The sequence below is a fragment of the Salmo salar genome, chromosome 19, assembly GCF_965601325.2.
Source record: "Salmo salar chromosome 19, fSalSal1, whole genome shotgun sequence".
Taxonomy (NCBI): domain Eukaryota; kingdom Metazoa; phylum Chordata; class Actinopteri; order Salmoniformes; family Salmonidae; genus Salmo; species Salmo salar.
This window is the reverse complement of record NC_138309.1, coordinates 68,308,913-68,329,413: the sequence shown is the minus strand read 5'-3', so window position 1 is coordinate 68,329,413 and position 20,501 is coordinate 68,308,913. Positions and strand designations below refer to the sequence as shown.

The 20,501-nt window shown below is 43.0% G+C and overlaps 1 protein-coding gene across 4 annotated transcripts in view; it reads right to left on the bottom strand.

Moving 5' to 3' along the window:
* The window catches only part of LOC106579398 (double C2-like domain-containing protein alpha), an 86,628-nt gene that overhangs the window by 46,785 nt on the left and 19,342 nt on the right, over positions 1 to 20,501 (bottom strand). For all 4 annotated transcript variants that reach the window (XM_014159248.3, XM_014159249.3, XM_014159246.3 and 1 more), the window contains exons 2-5: positions 7,758 to 8,113; positions 7,079 to 7,158; positions 3,551 to 3,625; positions 3,168 to 3,277 (exon numbers count right to left, since the gene is read on the bottom strand). In XM_014159248.3, the coding sequence (XP_014014723.2) occupies positions 3,168 to 3,277; positions 3,551 to 3,625; positions 7,079 to 7,158; positions 7,758 to 8,109 (617 nt within the window). In that variant the 5' untranslated portion in view covers positions 8,110 to 8,113. The remainder of the gene's footprint in view (positions 1 to 3,167; positions 3,278 to 3,550; positions 3,626 to 7,078; positions 7,159 to 7,757; positions 8,114 to 20,501) is intronic.

The following is a 20,501-nucleotide window of genomic DNA, read 5'->3' as shown; positions in this document are numbered from 1 at the left end:
GAGGTCATGGATAGGTAGAGACGGTAAAACTAAATTCGATAAGCCCCTAGATTATTAAGATTCTTGAGAGGACAGATGAGATAAAGCAAGAAAGTTCCTGAACAATTGTCACTGATGAATATTACATAATCACCACACCTCCACTCCCCACCGAGAGCAATGAATCTCAATAGATCTCATTCATCTCTATACAGTGCCTTCAGAAAGTATTCACACCCCTTGATTTTTTCCACATTTCGCTGTGTAAAATTGATTCATTTGAGATTTTTTTGACACTGGTTCACACACAATACTCCATAATGTCAAAGTGGAATTATGTTTTTCAAAATACATTTCAGTCTTCTGTGATGTATACAATGACTATTATAAAGCTTGCAGGAAGGCGAACAACATGAGGGAGGAGGATGTCTTCCCTGTAACGCACAGCGTTGAGATTGCCTGCAATGACAACAAGCTCAGTCCGATGATGCTGTGACACACCGCCCCAGACCATGACGGACCCTCCACCTCCAAATTGATCCCGCTCCAGAGTACAGGCCTCGGTGTAGCGCTCATTCCTTCGATGATAAACGCGAATCCGACCATCACCCCTGGTGAGACAAAACCGTGACTCGTCAGAGAAGAGCACTTTTTGCCAGTCCTGTCTGGTCCAGCGATGGTGGGTTTGTGCCCATAGGCGATGTTGTTGCCGGTGATGTCTGGTGAGGACCTGCCTTGCAACAGGCCTACAAGTCCTCAGTCCAGCCTCTGTCAGCCTATTGCGGACAGTCTGAGCACTGATGGAGGGATTGTGCATTCCTGGTGTAACTCGGGCAGTTGTTGTTGCTATCCTGTACCTGTCCTGCAGGTGTGATGTTCGGATGTACCGATCCTGTGCAGGTGTTGTTACACGTGGTCTGCCACTGCGAGGACGATCAGCTGTCTGTCCTGTGTCCCTGAAGTACTGTCTTAGGTGTCTCACAGTACGGACATTACAATTTATTGCCCTGGCCACATCTGCAGTCCTCATGCCTCCTTGCAGCATGCCTAAGGCACGTTCATGCAGATGAGCAGGGACCCTGGGCATCTTTCTTTTGGTGTTTTTCAGAGTCAGTAGAAAGTGTCCTAAGTTTTCATAACTGTGACCTTAATTGCCTACCGTCTGTAAGCTGTTTGTGTCTTAACGACAGTTCCACAGGTGTATGTTCATTAATTGTTTATGGTTCATTAAACAAGCATGGGAAACAGTGTTTAAACCCTTTACAATGAAGGGTTGTAACTTCACAGTGAAGTTATTTGGATTTCTACGCATTATCTTTGAAAGACACGGTCCTGAAAAAGGGATGTTTCTTTTTTTGCTGAGTGTATATATATATATATATATATATATATATACGTACATACATACATACTAAGCAAAAAAAGAAACATCCCTTTTTATATATATATATATATATATATATATATATATGATTTATTACTGTGCCAAAATGGCACCCTATTCCCTACATAGGGCACTATTTTTCGATGCGGACATTGTCTCATGCTGCTGACAATCTAATTTCTCGCAGGAGAACGATAGTCTATTCTATACAACTGCGTTGCCCACGTGTGGCTTTAGAGAAAGTTTTGAAGTCGCCCAGATGAACAATCTGAGGCTTTCGTCACTTCTGGGGGAGGGGTCAATTAACTTAAATACCCCCTGGTAATGACTCCGACCTCAATCTGTCACTGCAGCTGAAGAGAGAGAGGGAAGACAGAAGGGAGTGAGGGAGAGAGGGGGATAGGGAGGGAGGAGCAGGGAAGGGAGGGAGGGCGAGAGATGGAGGGGAGAGAGAGGGAGAGGGAGTGAGTGATAGTGAAGGATGAGGTGAGGGAGAGGGAGGGAGGGGAGAGAAAGAGAGGAGGGGAAGACAGAAAAGGGGTTGACAAAACATGCAGATGAGAGTGAATCAGACACTGAGAAATGAAAAAGAAAGTGTGTTTGTGTGTGTTTGTTTTTGTGTGTGTGTGTGTGTGTGTGTCTGTGTGTCTGTGCACGCGCCTATGTGAGAGAGCGAGACAGAGGGAGAAAGAGCAAAGAGGACAGAAATAGAAAGGGAGCCCAGAGTACAGGGGTGAAAGTAAGGCGGTACGTCCGGTACGACGTCCCAGCAAAATAAATAGCGGGGGTACACCGTAACGGTAAAACATGAGCCTATCACAATAGGTCAAGAAAAATGTAGGCTATTAAACCATTATTTATCGTTACAGCATGTTTTGGAAAAAGGAAAACAGCACAATATATTGTTTTTGTCAATACATTGCATTCAGTGGGAAAAGGTAGGTGTCAAATGGTTAATGTTTTTTTTCAATGGGAAAAGATGACTGTCACAGGGTTGATAGACAGACAGGCAGCTAGACACAGACTGTTTCAAATATGTAGTATTTTTACATTTTTAACATAACCTTTATTTAACTAGGCAAGTCAGTTAAGAACTAATTCTTATTTACAATGACAGCCTACACCGGCCAAACCCGGACGACGCTGGGCCAATTGTGTGCCGTCATAGGGACTCCCAATCAAGGTCGGTTGTGAGACAGTCTGGATTCGAACCAGGGTGTCTGTAGTAACGCATCTAGCACTGAGATGCAGTGCCTTAGATCACTGCGCCACTCGGGAGTCAATCTAAAATAATCTGACGATATTCTTTTCAGAATTAATTCTAACAAGTCAAAAGAGGTCAAAAATGCTTTTAGGCCAATTGCATTCAAATTTCATATTCCAGGTCCTCCAGCAGCATCAGATGTCTCTTTTCAATCACCACTGTTTTGGAGGCTGGAAATATGTCGCGAGTGGATGAATGTGCATGGGTAGCCTAGCAAAGGAGCCCTTTGAAGTGATTGTTTGACAATCAGATGAAAACATCACGACTGGCTGTGTTTATGCCACAATAAAATGTAAAACACTTTCTAAGTGAAATGACAAATCTTTACGACTAGGCCCACAGAGATCCTATTGAATGAATAGGGAAAGGGAAAGGGGATACCTAGTCAGTTGGACAACTGAATGCATTGATTCTATATGTAATTTCATGATTAGGCCCCTACATTATTTTGGTACATGTGCAAGCGCGTGCACATATAGGAGGTCCCATACCAGAAATAAATGAAATCTACTTTCACCCCTGCCCGAGTATAACATTTACCTGAGTGTCTTTCTGTACATGTCATCCTCTGTGATGCCCAGGTAGGTGAGTCTTTCATTCCACACAGGGTTCAGGGTGTTGTGCACGATCTTGGTCTTCAGTTTGTTCGCCTGGGAGTGTTGAAGATCACAACAAAGCAGGGTTAAAACAGTAACAGCAACCCATACCAATCTACATTGGCCCTAACGGGCAAAGTACCAACCTATTTGGGAAACATTTCATGGTACAGGATAACCTTGTCAATAATAAATAACCAGTGACAAGGAATTTCCCTACTCCAACAATGATTATATGTAAAACTGTTAATAGGTGCAAAATAAATGTGACTTTTGATAAGGCTATCAATATACTGTATGTAATGTGTGCTAATAATAAAAGTGGACCTTGCAGGCTCCTGGGAGCAGGTGCAGCTTGACGTAAGGATCGGCCAGGCCATTGAAATCCATTGGCTTCAGACCCTTGGAGGTAGAGGGGGATGGGGAAAGAAAAAAAGAGGATAGAGAGAGGGAGAAAGAGGGGGGGATAGAGCATGTGGTGGGGAGGAGAGAGAGAATATCAAGTCCAACTAACAACATCGATTGTGCGCAGTCGAAGGCCTACACGGGTGGGCATATGAACAATTTATTAGAAAACCTCACCAAAAATCTATCTTACTATAGTAGGGGATAATAATGGTAGAGGGAGAGGGGACAGGGTAGTATAGGATTACATGTAACGGGGATTGCGTAATCCGAATACAAATTTGAAGTAACTGTAATCAAAGCGATTATAAAAAAAATCTGATTACAGTTACATTCTTAAAAACAGCTGATTACATTTGGGATTACTTAGATTACTATCAAGAGGGAAAATTGATAAAACTTTGTCAGCATTGCTGTCATTTAGAGCACCCTCAAGATTCTCACATGCTCTCAAATATTATAGTGTTCTGCTGATTGCCCATCAATGGTGGGTGGCTTCTTTTGTATTCAAACTGGTTGAATGAATAGGCAAGACTTCAAAAACATTTACACCTGGCCTTCTGGTCAATCAGACTGCTTTGTAGCAGTCCACTTTCACTCTCTCTCTCTCTCTCCTTTGTGTGCTCAGTTGCGGGATCATTTTTGTTGTGATTGTTTTTCTTGCCATTTATTTATTGCGCAATGTCTTGAAAGCAACAACTGTTGTTACTGTAAAAGAGAAGAGGGTCCCAGCTTTCTTTTGGTCAGAATTGTATATATCAACTCTTAATATTGACCAGAGGGTACTCACGTCAGCCATTCAAGGTGAGTGAGTGCATAGGCCTAATCATTAAATTTACTCATATCAATTACACGGCTAACTATTAGTAGCCTAAATATTAGGCTAGCGTTTCCCAAACTATGTCCTGGTGACCCCAAAGGTTTTTTTGTCCCTAACTCTTCACAGCTGAAACAAATAATGAATTCATCATAAAGCTTTGATTATTTTAATCAGCTATGTAGTGCTAGGGCAAAAAACAATGTTCACCCCTTTGGCGTCTTCAGGACCAGGTTTGGGAAAAGCTGGGCTAGGCTATGTTATCTAACTAACCACTTCCTCAGGTGCTGAAATAGCCCCCAAATGAATTAACCTATGGAATATTGGTGTCCAAAAAGATGTAGACACTAATCTGGTGATAAAAAAATAAGAAAAGTCTGGAACCCTGTTTCAATAATAAAATAGTAGCACCAGTTGCCTATTATTGTCAAACCCAACATTCATGACAATCACTGTTTTAAGTTTCAAATCAAAATACCTGGAATCATGCATTCCTGCATGGATATGTTAGATTAAAGGCCCAGTGCATTCAAAAACTTGATTTTACTATGTTTTATATATATTTCTACTCTATGAGGTTGGAATAATACTGTGAAATTGTGAAAATGATTACAATGTGCTTTTAGTGAACAAGCTCTTTGAACAGACAGCCTGAAATGTTGGAATTTTGGTTGGCCATCACCAGGCGGTAAATTAGTTAATAGACCAATAAGAAAGAGCGTTCCAAACCTCTCTGCCAATAACAGCTAGTTTTCAAATTGCCCCTCCCAACCAGTGTTGCCAACTCCTCAATAAGGAAAGTTGCTATTGGCTGTCCTAAAAGTCACTAGAAGTCGCTAAATGACGTCATCACCAAATTTGCATAATTGGCCATGTGCATGTAATTGTGATGGACGCTGTAGGAGAGGAATAACGTCGTAGGAGAGACAAAAAGTGAGTAAAAAAACACCCTAAATATGTTTAGAACTACAAATGAACTTTCTTCTGTCGATTCTTGTTTTTTTTTATGTCACAATTCAAGCCCTCCTCCTGTATCCAGGCTTGGGACCGGCAAATGTGACCCAAAAGAGACACTGGCAGAGTTACTTCGTTTTTTATTTTATATAAATAAACGTTTTTTTGTTTTTTAGTTCAGTTTTTTACATTTACATCCCGCCCTGAATGTAAGCCAGGGCGGGATCAGCCAGCAGAGCGTACCCGCATGCGCGGTTCATTTGCAGTCTGGACTCGGAGGGGTGAATATCTCCTGCTCTGACTGCAGCTGGGAGGGACTGCTGTGCGAGGACTGGGCTGCATGTGAGTGCTTTGGGACGGGGGTGGGGCCCACGGCAGCACCTGCTGCTCGTTGAGAAGAGTAAGAACGATACATGCTTTCACGCCAGAGTCTCCGAAAGTCTCCAATAACACCAGAAACAGTTGCTATTTTTGTCGCTAGTCGCTTTTTTGAAAATGTGTCGCTAGAGGGGTCTGAATACTCACTAAATATAGCGACAAAGTCGCTAAGTTGGCAACACTGCTCCCCACTCAGACACTCCTAGCTAAATTCTTGCTTAATACATTGCTCAGGAGCCCTGTGACTATGCTCTCACACATATAATATAGAACATGTGAATTCTAGGATGTCATGTTATCACACTAGTCCCCAATTTGGAAATAGTCATATTATGAAATTAAATAATGCTATATTAGGTGCATGCTTTTAAAACATTTTCAAATGTGTCGGGGTGATAGAAGTGAAAGTAATCCAAATGTATTCAGATTACGTTACTCATTTTCAGTAATCCAAAGGATTATATTACTGATTACTTCATTGTCATGTAACTGCTATCAGTAACATACTACATTTTTCAAGTAATCTGCCCAACACTGGGCAGGTATACTGTGGAGAGAGAGGGGTGGTGTGTTGTGTTTTGAAACAAGAGGTGGGTTGGGGGGTAGAAAGGGAGCTCCATGCTGAGGGTAGAAAAGAGGGTGGCAGGTAGTGGTGTAAAGTAAAAATACTTTAACGTACTACTCAAGTAGTTTTATGAGGTATCTGTACTTTACTTTACTATTTATATTTTTGACAACTTTTAATATTACTTCACGACATTCCTAAAGAAAAGTATATACTTTTTACACCAAACATTTTCCCTGACTCCCAAAAGTACTCAATTTCAATTCTTAACAGGAGAGGAAAATGGTCCAATTCAAGCACATACCAAGAGAACGTCCCTGGTCATCCCTACTGCCTCTGATCTGGTGGACTCACTAAACAGTGAGTCCGCCAGTGTGCCCCTGGCTATCCGTAAATTAAAAAAAAACAAGAAAATTATGCCATCTGGTTTGCTTTATATAAGGAATTAGAAATGATTATACTTTGACTTTTGATACTTAAGTATATTTTAGCAATCACATTTACTTTTGATACTTACAGTAAGTATATTTAAAACCAAATACTTTTAGACTTTTACTCAAGTAGTATTTTACTGGGTGACTTTCACTTTACTTGAGTCATTTTCTATTAATGCATCTTTACTTTTACTGAAGTATGACAATTGGGTACTTTTTCCACCACTAGTGGCAGGTGGAGGATAGAGAGAGATGCCTGGAGAGAACAGTTTCTCTGAGACTGGGGGTTTGAGTGTAGCTACCTTGGCTTTGATTACGGTGCAGTGTAAGGAGCTGGTGGCTCGCTCATACAGCAGGTCAAACTCCAATGTCCCCAAGGCGGCTGAAAGACAGTAACAGAAATAAGACGTTAATGTATGACTCCTTTATCGCACAAATCTATGTTATGGTTCTGGTCTCCACCCCATTACTTCACTTCATTACTCAACCACATTACTTCACTTTTTTACACCCTGATACTTTATCCTTGTTACTCCGTTACGCCACCATGTTACTCCACCCGTGTTACTCTACTCTGCTACTTCACTCTGTTACTCCACTCTGTAATTTCGCCCTGTTAACTCCATCATGTTACTCCACCCCTTTATTCCACTCTGTTACACCACCCTGTTACTCTACTCTGTTACTCTAACCTGTTACTCCACCCTGTCACATCACCCCGTTATTCCACTCTGTTACTTTACCCTATTACTCCCCCCTATTACTTCCCTCTGTTATTCCCCTCTGTTACGTCACCCTGTTAGTCCACCCCATTACTCCACTCAATTACTCTACCCTCTTACTCCACTCTGTTACTACACTGTGTTTCTACACCCACTTACTCCACCCTGTGCGACCCACTTACTCCACCCTGGGTATCTACTGCGTTACTCTACCCTGTTGCTCCACTCTGATACTCCACTCCATAACCCTTCCACTCACTGCTGTCATCGCTGTCACAGCTGTCAATCTCGATTGATGCGTCCATGCTACTCATGGCCGACAACGTGCCCCCTTCGCCGTCTCCTGTTGCCCCTGCCAACAGTGGGGACAACAGACCACCGCCGCCCCCTCCTCCTCCCCCTACTGCCCCTCCTCCGCTGCTGGGGCTGAGCGTGGAGGTAAACCCAGATGGATTGGCTGGATTCAACTCAGAGACGGAGGAAGTGGGCGAGAGGCGGGGAAAGTAGGCAGAGATCTGTCGTATGGGGCGGATTGGCCCGGGACAGACATCAATGGCCATGTGTTCCTGGATGGAGATGGTCAGGCGCTTGTTTCCCTTTCGCACAGTCATAGGGCTGGAGGGGGAAAGAAACAGTTGTTATAGTCAGGAAATAGACACAAATCATGGTATTGACCTTGAGGATATATTCAGTTGTGGTACTTTGAGTCTGATGACATCTGATCCTTTTTCCGTCTAACCACTTTGTGTTTTCCAACTCAGTCCCGGGGTCGTATGTATCAAGCGATTCAGTGTAAGTTTCCACAAAAACTGGACAGAAACGTTTATACTAAAAACGGCCAATCTTCCTCTTGGACAGCAACCCTCTCAATCAGCTAAGGGCTGTTTATCTTGGATTAAAATGGATTTAATTGTCATTTTTTGTCAACGATCTACACAAAATACTAAAAACATTAACATTTGTAAAAAAAAATATGAAAAATAAAACACCTATAGAGTATATCTTCATTAGATAAGTATTCATGTTAGATAACTATTCATGTTAGATAAGCATTCATGAGTCAATACATGTTAGAATCACTTTTGGCGGTGATTACAGCAGTGAGTCTTAGAGCTTTCTACACCTGGATTGTACAACATTTGCTCATTATTCTTTTCAAAATTCTTCAAGCTCTGCCAAATTTGGTTGTTGATCAATGGTAGACAACCATTTTCAGGTCTTGCCATAGATTTCAAGCAGATTTAGGTCAAAACTGTAACTTGGCCACTCAGGAACAATCACTGTCTTCTTGGTAAGCAACTCCAGTGTAGATTTGGTGTTTTAGATTATTGTCCTGCTGAAAGGTGAACTAATCCTCCATTGTCTGGTGGAAAGCAGACTGAACCAGATTTTCCTCTAGGATTTTGCCCCTGCTCAAATCCATTCCGTTTCTTTTTTATCCTGAAAAACGATTACAAGCATACCCATAACATGATGCAGCCACCACTATGCCTGAAAATATGGAGAGTGGCACTCAGTAATGTGTTGTATTGGATTTGCCCCAAATATAACACTTTGTATTCAGGACAAAATGTTTATTGTTTTGCAAAAAAATTTTTAGTATTACTTTAGTGCCTTGTTACAAACAGGATGCATGTTGTGGAATAATTGTGATTTGTACAGGCTTCCTTCTTTTCACTCAGTCAATTAGCTTAGTATTGTGGAGTAACTACAAAGTTGTGGATCCATCCTCAGTTTTTTCCTATCACAGGCATTCAACTCTAACTGTTTAATGTCACCATTGGCCTCACAGTGAAATCTCTGGCGGTTTCCTTCCTCTCCGGCAACTGAGTTAGGAAGGACGCCTGTATCTTTGCAGTGACTGGGTGTATTGATACACCATCCAAAGTGTATTTAATAAGAACATACGCACATCCAGGTACTTTCCTCAGGAGCTGGAGTTGTAGGCAAACTCATGGAAAACAGAAAGGAAAACACAGCTGCTCATGCTCCCAGGTGATATTTATTAACAACGTTTCGACCCTTAGGTCTTCATCAGGCATCCATATCCCCGGTGGGGGTGGAAGGTCCTATATACAGTTGAAGTCGGAAGTTTACATACACTTAGGTTGGAGTCATTAAAACTCGTTTTTCAACCGCTCCACAAATTTCTTGTTAGCAAACTATAGTTTTGGCAAGTCGGTTAGGACATCTACTTTGTGCATGACACAAGTCATTTTTCCAACAATTGTTTACAGACAGATTATTTCACTTATAATTCACTGTATCACAATTCCAGTGGGTCAGAAGTTTACATACACTATGTTGACTGTGCCTTTAAAGAGCTTGGAAAATTCCAGAAAATGATGTAATGGCTTTAGAAGCTTCTGATAGGCTAATTGACATCATTTGAGTGAATTGGAGGTGTACCTGTGGATGTATTTCAAGGCCTACCTTCAAACTCCGTGCCTCTTTGCTTGACATCATGGGAAAATTAATAGAAATCAGCCAAAACTTCAGAAAAAGAATTGTAGACCTCCACATGTCTGGTTCATCCTTGGGAGCAATTTCCAAACGCCTGAAGGTACCACGTTCATCTGTATAAATAATAGTACACAAGTATAAACACCATGGGACCACACAGCCGTCATACCGCTGTCACAACGGGTGGCTTGAGGAATCAGGAGAGGTGGAGTCAGGTGCAGGAGACAGATGATTCCGGGAATAAAGTTTAATAAAATATTCACACGGAAAAATATGCAAAAAACGGAGTGCAGGGTGTGCAAAAATAAAGGCACCACCCTTAAAAGAACGTTCACCAGGGACGCAGCCCAAAAAACAATACAACGTAACTCCAAGAGGGAAAAACACAGAACCTCATAACCAACAATCAACCCTGACAACGAACAATCCCGCACAAACCACAAACCTAACTAGCTAGCCTAAATACCCTTCCCCACTAACAACTAACACAAAACAGGTGCGTAACTAACCTAGGCCTAACTAACAGAACGTGAAACATAAAATCGGTGGCAGCTAGTAGGCCGGCGACGACGACCGCCGCCCGGGCGAGGAGGGGCGCCACCTTCTGTAGGTGTCGTGACAACCGCTCAGGAAGGAGACGCATTCTGTCTCCTAGAGATTAACGTACTTTGGTGCGAAAAGTGCAAATCAATCCCAGAACAACAGCAAAGGACCTTGTGAAGATGCTGGAGGAAACAGGTACAAAAGTATCTATATCCACAGTAAAAAGATGTCCTACATCGACATAACCGGAAAGGTCGTTCGGCAAGGAAGAAGCCACTGCTCCAAAACCTCCATAAAAAAGCCAGACTACGGTTTGCAACTGCACATGGGGACAAAGATCGTACTTTTTGGAGAAATGTCCTCTGGTCTGACGAAATAAAAATAGAACTGTTTGGCCATAATGACCATCATTATGTTTGGAAGAAAAATCAGGAGGCTTGCAAGCTGAAGAACACCATCCTAACCATGAAGCAAGGGGGTGGCAGCATCATGTTGTGGGGGTGCTTTGCTGCAGGAGGGACTGGTGCACTTCACAAAATAGATGGCATCATGAGGTAGGAAAATGATGTGGATATATTGAAGCAATATCTCAAGACATCAGACAGGAAGTTCAAGCTTGGTCGCAAATGGGTCTTCCAAATGAACAATGACCCCATGCATACTTTCAAAGTTGTGGCAAAATGGCTTAAGGACAACAAAGTCAAGGTATTGTAGTGGCCATCACAAAGCCCTGACCTCAATCCTATAGAAAATATGAGGGCAGAACTGAAAAAGCATGTGCGAGCAAGGAGGCCTACAAACCTGACTCAGTTACACCAGCTCTGTCAGGAGGAATGGGCCAAAATTCACCCAACTTATTGTGGGAAGCTTGTGGAAGGCTACCCGAAATGTTTGACCCAAGTTCAACAATTTAAAGGCAATGCTACGAAATACTAATTGAGTGTATGTCAACTTCTGACCCACTGGGAATGTGATGAAAGAAATAAAAGCTGAAAAATCATTCTCTACTATTATTCTGACATTTCACATTCTTAAAATAAAGTGGTGATCCTAACTGACCTAAGACAGGGAATTTTTACTGGGATTAAATGTCAGGAGTTGTGAAAAACCTAGTTTAAATGTATTTGGTTAAGGTGTATGTAAACTTCCGACCTCAACTGTGTAGGAGGGAGGTACATTATTTTTTTGAATATTTTCACAATATTAACATTCAATGTATCAACATATATGATCATACACAGGGAATGTGATCAATATTTACAGTAATATACATACAATATTAAATTTGGATTAAAAAAACAACAACAATTTAGACATATTAAACTATAGAAACATTTCCAAGTCAAACTCCTCATTAAGGCCAAGAGGAGACAGTGTGTTCAGCCTGTGGATCCAGAAAGATTCCCTTTGAAGAAGTTTCCTCTCAATGTCCCCTCCCCTGCGTGACATCTTGACCATTTCTATTCCAATGTATCTCAGAGAATTAATAGGATATCCAGCTTGTACAAAATGAGAAGCAACCGGATCTTTGTCTCACCTGTCCGTATATTGCTGCGGCGCTCACTGATCCGTGTCTTAAGACTTCTACCGGTTTTCCCTATGTAAGACAGACCACAAGGACATTTCAACATGTAAATAACATTGGTGGACATGCAGGTAATCAGGCCCTTGATCTTAAATCTTTGTCCTGTGCGGGGGTGGGTAAATTAGTTGCATTTGTACATAAAGCTGCGTTGAGTACATTGGCCACATTTGTAATTACCCTCCGGAACCTTGTCTAAAAAAAAGTTTCCCTTTTCTCTGGTGGGTAATCAGATTTAACAACAATATCTCTCACGTTTGGGGGTCTTTTAAAACCCATGCGTGGGGGATATTTAAAAATGGCTTTCAATTGAGGGTCAGTATCAATAATGTACCAGTGTTTCCTGATACTGTCCTTAAATGCCTTCCCCAATGGTGAGTATTGGGTAAAGCATGATTGGACATGTTCTGATTTTTCTTTGACTTTTGGTTGAAGTTTTTCCAACTGTGTTAAACCTTCAAAACAATCATTGGCATGTTTGTGTGAGGTCCGTGGTCTGCATATTAATCTGATACGACTGAATTGACTTATAGGGAGACTTTTAATAAGTGGACGTGGATGAAAGCTGTCATCTCTTAGGAGGGTATTCCTGTCCGTAGGTTTCCTATAGAGATCTGTAGAGAGGGAGGTTTTGTCCTTAATAACCATCACATCAAGAAAACTGATTTGTGATTGGTCATAGTTAATGGTGACGTGAAGGTGTTCATTCATAGTGTTTAGGTAAGTGTCACACCCTGATCTGTTTCACCTGTCTTTGTGATTGTCTCCACCCGCCTCCAGGTGTCACCCATCTTCCCCATTATCCCCTGTGTATTTAGACCTGTGTTCTCTGCTAGTCTGTTGCCAGTTCGTATTGTTTGTTCAAGCCAACCAGCGTTTTGTGTCTCAGCGCCTGCTTTTTCCAGTTTCTCGCCCTCCTGGTTTTGACCCTTGCCTGTCCTGACTCGGAGCCCGCCTGCCTGACCACTCTGCCTGCCCCTGAGCCTGCCTGCCGACCTGTACCGTTGCCCCACCTCCGGTTTACTGACCCCTGCCTGCCTTGACCTGTCTATTGCCTGCTCCTGTTGGGATATTAAACTATTGTTTATTCGATGTGGTCTGCATCTGGGAATTCCAAAAGTTCTTCCTGGGTGCCTGTATAGATCACAAATGTCATCCAAATATCTCTGAATTAGGAGAATATTGGAGAGAAAAGGGTCTGGATTCAGCACCACCTGTTTTTCAATCATTCCTAGATATAGGAGAGCATAATTAGGAGCCATCGTGCTCCCCATCGCTGTCCCTTTGGTCTGGAGGAAAAAGTCTCCCCTGAAAAGAAAATAGTTGGAGGTTAGTACCAGATCAGCCAAGTCCACAATCCAATTGGTGCTGGGTAGAGCATTAGGGGGACGTTCATTGAGGTAGAACTTGAGGGCCTCTAGGCCGCCCTGATGGGGGATGTTAGTATATATACTGGTAACATCAAAAGTATACAGAATGGAATTTATGGTCCACATATGGTCCACAGATTTCCAAAAATGTATAAAATCAATAGTCTCTAGTAGATGTGCGATTTCCCAGGGTTTCACAAAATGGTCTATAAAGGTAGAGGTATTCTCTGTCAGAGATCCATTACTACTCACAATGGTATAGGTGGTGTCATGCCCTTGTGAATTTTGGGTAGAGCGTATTAAGACGGGTGTGGTTGGGCAGTCAACTTTCATAAACTCATATTCGGTCTTTGTAATTTCTCCTTCATTCAAACATTTTGTCAGAGACTTGAATTGATTAGTTGGGTCCTTTGAGTTTTTTGTAAAATTCATCATCACTAAGTTGTCCCAGAATTTCCTTTTCATAGTCTGCATTTAGTTTCACCATTGCACCTCCTTTGTTGACAGGTTTTATAATGATACTGGAGTTATTTTTCAGTTCCATAAGAGATTCTTTCTCTGCTTTGGACATATTGTGGAATACCTTTTTTATTTAGCCAGGAGATTATGATCATCTTTCTCATCTAGGCGGCTATATGTTTCAAGAGGGTTTTCTTTTAGGTGGTAAAAATGTGATTTTCCTCTTAAAATATGTATTTTCCCTTGTCATCAGGGCGAGAGTCAGGTTCATTGTCATTCAGGTTATCAATGGGAAAAACATTAGCACTGTTTCCTGTCTGGTTACTAAAATAGTTCAATAGATTAACATTGGCAGGTGCATAGGGAGGAACCCCATTACCAAAAAAACTTGGTCAATCTCAAACTGCGGAAACTTTTGAAAGTCTATAACTGTATCAAAGTCCTTGGCCTGAGATGTTGGGAAAATGATCCCTTACCTAGGGCAGATGAACATGTATCAGATACGCAAATAAACCTGTCCAACAGGTGTGTGTCTTACTCCGTGTGTGGGGTAGGGATTTCGGGTGTTACCGTCTTTGTACGTAGTCCTCTTCTGCATTTCTTGCGGGGACGCAGGGTGGGCAGTGGTCGTGATGATGGCCTATTCGATGACGTCGTCCATCGGGATTCCCAAAATAAAGAAGACGTTCTGGCTCTGGATTGGTCACTGGAGTCAGATGTGAGGGAGGTGGTTGATTGCCTCATTAGTGGCCCTCTAGGATTATGGCTGAGCTGGCGTAAACCCTTCCAGCTTGCTCGTGGGGGGGTGCCAATTGGCTGTCTCCGGCCATCCCTCCAAAAATATACCTTCTGCTCCTTGTAGTCCGCAGTATCACGCTTAAATGTTTTCCGCTTGTTTGTCTTTTTGAAGGTTTAACACAGTTGGAAAGCCTTCAACCAAAAGTCAAAGAAAAATCAGAACATGTCCCATCATGCTTTACCCAATACTCACCATTGGGGAAGGCATTTAAGGACAGTATCAGGAAGCACTGGTACATTATTGATATTGACCCACAAAACTGAGGATGGATCAACAATATTGCAGTTACTCCAAAATACTAGGAAGGACGTCTGTACAGAATAAAAATATTCCAAAACTTGCATCTTGTTTGCAACAAGGCACTAAAGTACAACTGCAAAAAATGCATCAAAGCAATTAACTTTTTGTCCTGAATACAAAGTGTGGTTTACGTGACACCTACATTACAAGACCAAATGTGTACACCTGCTCGTCAAACATTTAATTCCAAAATCATGGGCATTAATATGGAGTTGGCCACCACTATGCTGCTATAACAGCCTCCAATCTTCTGGGAAGGCTTTCTACTAGATGTTGAAACATTGCGCTGGGGACTTGCTTCCAGTCAGCCACAAGAGCATTAGTGCGGTCGGGCACTGATGTTGGGTGATTAGGCCTGGCTTGCAGTCGGCATTCCGATTCATCCCAAAGGTGTTTAATGGGGTTGAGGTCAGGGCTCTGTGCAGGCCAGTCAAGTTCTTCCACACCAATCTCCACAAACCATTTCTGTATGGACCTCGCTTTGTGCACGGGGGTAATGTCTTGCTGAAACAGGAAAGGGCCTTCTCCGAACTGTTGCCACAAAGTTGGAAGCAAAGAATCGTCTAGAATGTCATTGTACGCTCTAGCGTTAAGATTTTCCTTCACTGGAACTAAGGAGCTTAGCCAGAAAAAAATCCCCAGACCATTATTCCTCCTGCACCAAACTTTACAGTTGACACTATGCATTGAGGCAGGTAGCGTTCTCCTGGCATCAGCCAAACCCAGATTTATCTGTCGGACTGCCAGATGGTGAAGCGTGATTCATCACTCCAGAGAAAGCATTTCCATTGAGCTTTACATCACTCCAGCCGACACTTGGCGATCCTGGTAAACCTCTAGGATGTCGGCCTGGAGGGCAACTACAGGACTCTCAACCGACGTGGAACCACAGGGTAAGGGAAAGCAGTTTTCTTGGTGCAGGGGTCCCACGGTGATGGTGAGTGGTGCTGTGATGTGTGTGATTGTCCCATATCCCAGTGGTCGGTTATCCAGCGCATGAATCGGAAAAAGAGAGGAGAGCGGGTATGATATGTTCAGGGAGGAGGCAAGGGCCTGGTCAATAAATTCCCCGCGGCACTAAAGTGCACTAGAGCTGTAGGAACAACACAAGGGACAGCCAGCTAGTGAAATCGGTACTAAAAAGGCTTTGGTGGAGACTGATGATGATGGAATACTCACACCTACCCCAGGAGACGGATGATCACAGGGCCGTCAATCTGTTCTAGTGGCTCCCGGGGTTTGGGACGTAGCAGACACTGTTGAAGCTGGTGCCCTTCTTGACCACAGTAGGGACAGAGCCCCAGCTATCTCCGATGGCGTTGCCCAGCTGTGGAGAGGCGTGTGGCCTCTACCTCCATGGGTTCAGACTCTGATTGGTCAATGAAGGAGGGAGAGAGGCAATGGGAGTGCTGACGTTCCCGAAGGAGGTTATACAGACGGATGGCCATTGTGATGAGTGAGTCCAATGAGAGGGTGTCGTCTCGGGATGCCAACTCCATCTGTACCTCCTCGCGCAATCCTCTTCTGAATACAGTGCGCAGCACCGGCTCATTCCATTCGCTGGATGCTGCCACTGTACGGAAGATGAGGGCGTACTTCCACAGCGGTCTGGTCCTCCTGCTGTAGTTGGAGTAGGCGGTCACTCCCCTCTCTGCCCTCCGGTGGATGATCGAAGACTCCTATGAACAGAGCCATGAACCTCCCATAGGAACCCAGCTCCTCCTCCCCTCTCTCCCAGATGGCCGTAGCCCACTGCAACTCCCGCCCGGTCAGCAGGGAAATAACCATGATAACCTTGGACCTCTCGGTGGTGGGGACTCCCGTTTGATGAGAAAAATAGAGGGAGCACTGGAGGAGGAAGCCACGGAATTTGGATTTCTCATCATATTTGTCCGGAAAGGACAAACAGGCATCGCTGACCTGGACAGACTGGGCTGGGGTGCTGGGTCGACTCATGGTAGAAGATCCTCCGCTTGTTGGGGTGACGTCGTTTGAGGAAGATCTAGACCTTGAAGAAAGCAGATGACCTGATCCATAGCCGTCCCCATTTGCGCCAGCTGGTCATGGTGTTGGCGAAGTAGGTCCCCTTGTTCACCGATCATCTGGGAGAGGTCTCGGTTGGCTGCAACTTCCATTCTGTGAGGTCGTATTGTGTAATGGAGACGCAGGGAGTCAGGAAGCAGATACAGTTTAATAGGAACGAACATGGAGTGAATACAAAAACAGGAGTAGTGTCTAAACATGAAAGCAGGAAACAATACTACCTAATGGGTGATACAAAAGAGTGCTAGATAAAGGGGAAGTAATCAGGGAGTGATGAAGTCCAGGTGTGGCTCATGATGGGGCGCAGGTGTGCGTAATGATGGTTGCCAGGTGTGCGTAATGATGGGTTGCTAGGACCGGTGGTTAGTAGACCGGTGACGTTGAGCGGGGGAGCAGGAGAAGACGTGACAATTGATTACATTCTCAATGGTGGTTATGATTAGCCTAGTGGAACCAACCTGATTGATCCATTCACCTTCCTATTTCAATTCAGATATCGTAAAATGTGAAGTGAAATGGAATGTTGAAAACTGCGATCAGGCTCGCTAGGTTATGCCCTGGGGCCTCATTTATAACTGTTGTGTAAATTTTACACTAAATATTTGAAAAGACTAGACACTGTCACAGATATTGAGATTTATTAACTTGGCGCACGCCATACATACAGTGCATTCGGAAAGTATTCAGACCCCTTCAGTTTTCCATGTTTTGTTACGTTACAGCCTTATTCTAAAATGGATTAAAAAATAAATACATCGAATCTACACACAATACCCCATAACGACAAAGAGAAAAACTGATTTTGTTAGAAAGTTTAGCAAATTTATTTTAAAAAAAAAACAGAAGCTTGGCAAACCTGTATTTGGGGAGTTTCTCCCATTCTTTTCTACAGATCATCTCAAGCTCTGTCAGGTTGGATGTGGCGCGTCTCTGCACAGCTATTTTCAGGTCTCTCCAGAGTTGTTATATCAGGTTCAAGTCCGGGCTCTGGCTGGGCCACTCAAGGATATTCAGAGACTTGTTCCGAAGCTACTCCTGTGTTGGCTGTGTGCTTAGGTTCGTTGTCCTGTTGGGAGGTGAACATTCGCCCCCAGTCTGAGGTTCTGAACGCTCAAGGATCTCTGTAGTTTGCTCCGTTCATCTTTCCCTCGATCCAGTCCCTGCCACTGAAAAATATCCCCATAGCATGATGCTGCCACCACCACCATGATTCACCATAGGGATGGTGCCAGGTTTCCACCGGACATGACGCTTGGCATTCAGGCCAAAGAGTTTAATCTTGGTTTCATCAGACCAGAGAATCTTTGCTTCTCATGGTCTGAGAGTCCTTTAGGTGCCTTTTGGCAAACTACAAGCGAGCTGTCATGTGCCTTTTACTGAGGAGTGCCTTCCGTCTGGCCACTCTCCCATAAAGGCCTTTTTGGTGGAGTGCTGCAGCGATGGTTGTCCTTCTGGAAGGTTCTCCCATCTCCACAGAGGAACTCTGTCAGAGTAACCATTGGGTTCTTGGTCACCTCCCTGACCAAGGCCCTTCTCCCCCAATTGCTCAGATTGGCCGGGCAGCCAGCTCTAGGAGAGTCTTGGTGGTTCCAAACTTCTTCCATTTAAGAATGATGGAGGCCACTGTGTTTTTGGGGACCTTCAATGCTGCAGAAATGTTTTGGTACCCTTCCCCAGATCTGTGCCTCGATAACAATCCTGTTTCGGAGCTCTACAGACAATTCCTTCGACTTCATGGCTTGTTTTTTGCTCTGACATGCACTGTCAACTGTGGGACCTTATATAGACAGGAGTGTGCCTTTCCAAATCATGTCCAATCAATTGAATTCACCACAGGTGGACTCCAATCAAGTTGTAGAAATATCTCAAGGATGATCAATGGAAACAGGATGCACCTGAGCTCAATTTTGAGTCTCATAGTAAATGGTCAGAATACTTATGTAAATAAGGAATTTCTGGTTTTTATTTGTAATACATTTTCCCAAAATTCAAAAAACCTGTTTTCACTTTGTCATGATGAGGACATTTTTATTTATTTTATCCACTTTAGAATAAGGCTGTAACGTAACAAAATGTGGAAAAAGTCAAGGGGTCTGAAAACATTTCAGAATGCACTGTATATTCCGGGTCGTCTCTGGAGATAACATCAATGAATACTCAGACTCAATCACCGCATCAAAAAATACATAGACGTGATACCGATGGTGTCTTTCAAAATGCTCCTGAATCAAAAACCGTGGATTGATAGCAGCCTTGTAAGAGATGCTGCTTATAAACAGGGCAAGGTGGCGGGGACAATAGTTTGGATAAAACTTGTTAGGGATAGGGGGCAGTATTTGGAAGTTTGGATGACTGAGGTGCCCAAAGTAAACTACCTGTTACTCAGGCCCAGAAGCTAGGATATGCATATGCATGGTAGTATTGGATTGAAAACACTCTAAAGTTTCTAAAACTGTTAAGATTATGTCTGTGAGTATAACAGAACTGATTTGGCAGGCAAAAACCTGAGGACACATTTTTTTTCTGTTGACCTGCCAGCCAATTCAAAGGTTAAGCTATTGAAAACAAAGACTTCTGCCTCCCAAATTGCAGTTCCTATGGCTTCCACTAGATGTCAACAGTCTTTATACATGGTTTCAGGCTTGTTTTTAGAAAAACCAATGAGGAATAGTTGTTTATCCTCAGGGAGCTCTATGGCAAAGCTAGTCTCATTGCGCACGTGACCGAGGGAGCGTGCTGTGTTCTTTTCCTTTCCTATTGAAAATAGTTTGCTCCGTATGAAATATTATCGTGTATTTAGATATTAGAGTACCTAATAATGAATTACAAACGTAGTTTTATTTGTTTGGACAAACTTTACTGGTAACTTTTGGAACTCCTATGTCTGCATTCTGAACGGGTGGATTACTGAACTCAATGACGCCTACTAAACGGACTATTTGGGATATAAAGAAGGAACTTATCGAACAAAACGACCATTCATTGTGTTCCTGGGACTCTTGTAATTGCGATCAGAGGAAGATCTTCAAAGGTAAGTGACTTATTTTGTCGCCATTTGGGATTTTGTGACACCTGTGTTTGGATAATATGCTGTTGTGGGGCGCTGACCTCAGATAATCGAATGCTGTGCTTTCGTCGTAAAGCCTTTTTGAAATCCGACGATGCGGTTAGATTGCCAAGATTCTAAGCTAAAGAATCATGTATGACACTTGTATTATCATTAATGTTTAATATTGCGTTTATTGTATTTTGAATTTGGCGCTCTGCAATTTCACCGGATGTTGTTTTTTATTTTTATTTAAATGTTTTACTTTTGCTATCACTGGTTACTTTAGCCTATGCTATTTAATAAACTGTAGTATCAATCCAAATGAACCTGGGTCGCTCCTCTTTTCAGTTCGCTGCAGCTAGAACAAGCTGCAAAAAACACTCAAACTGGACAGT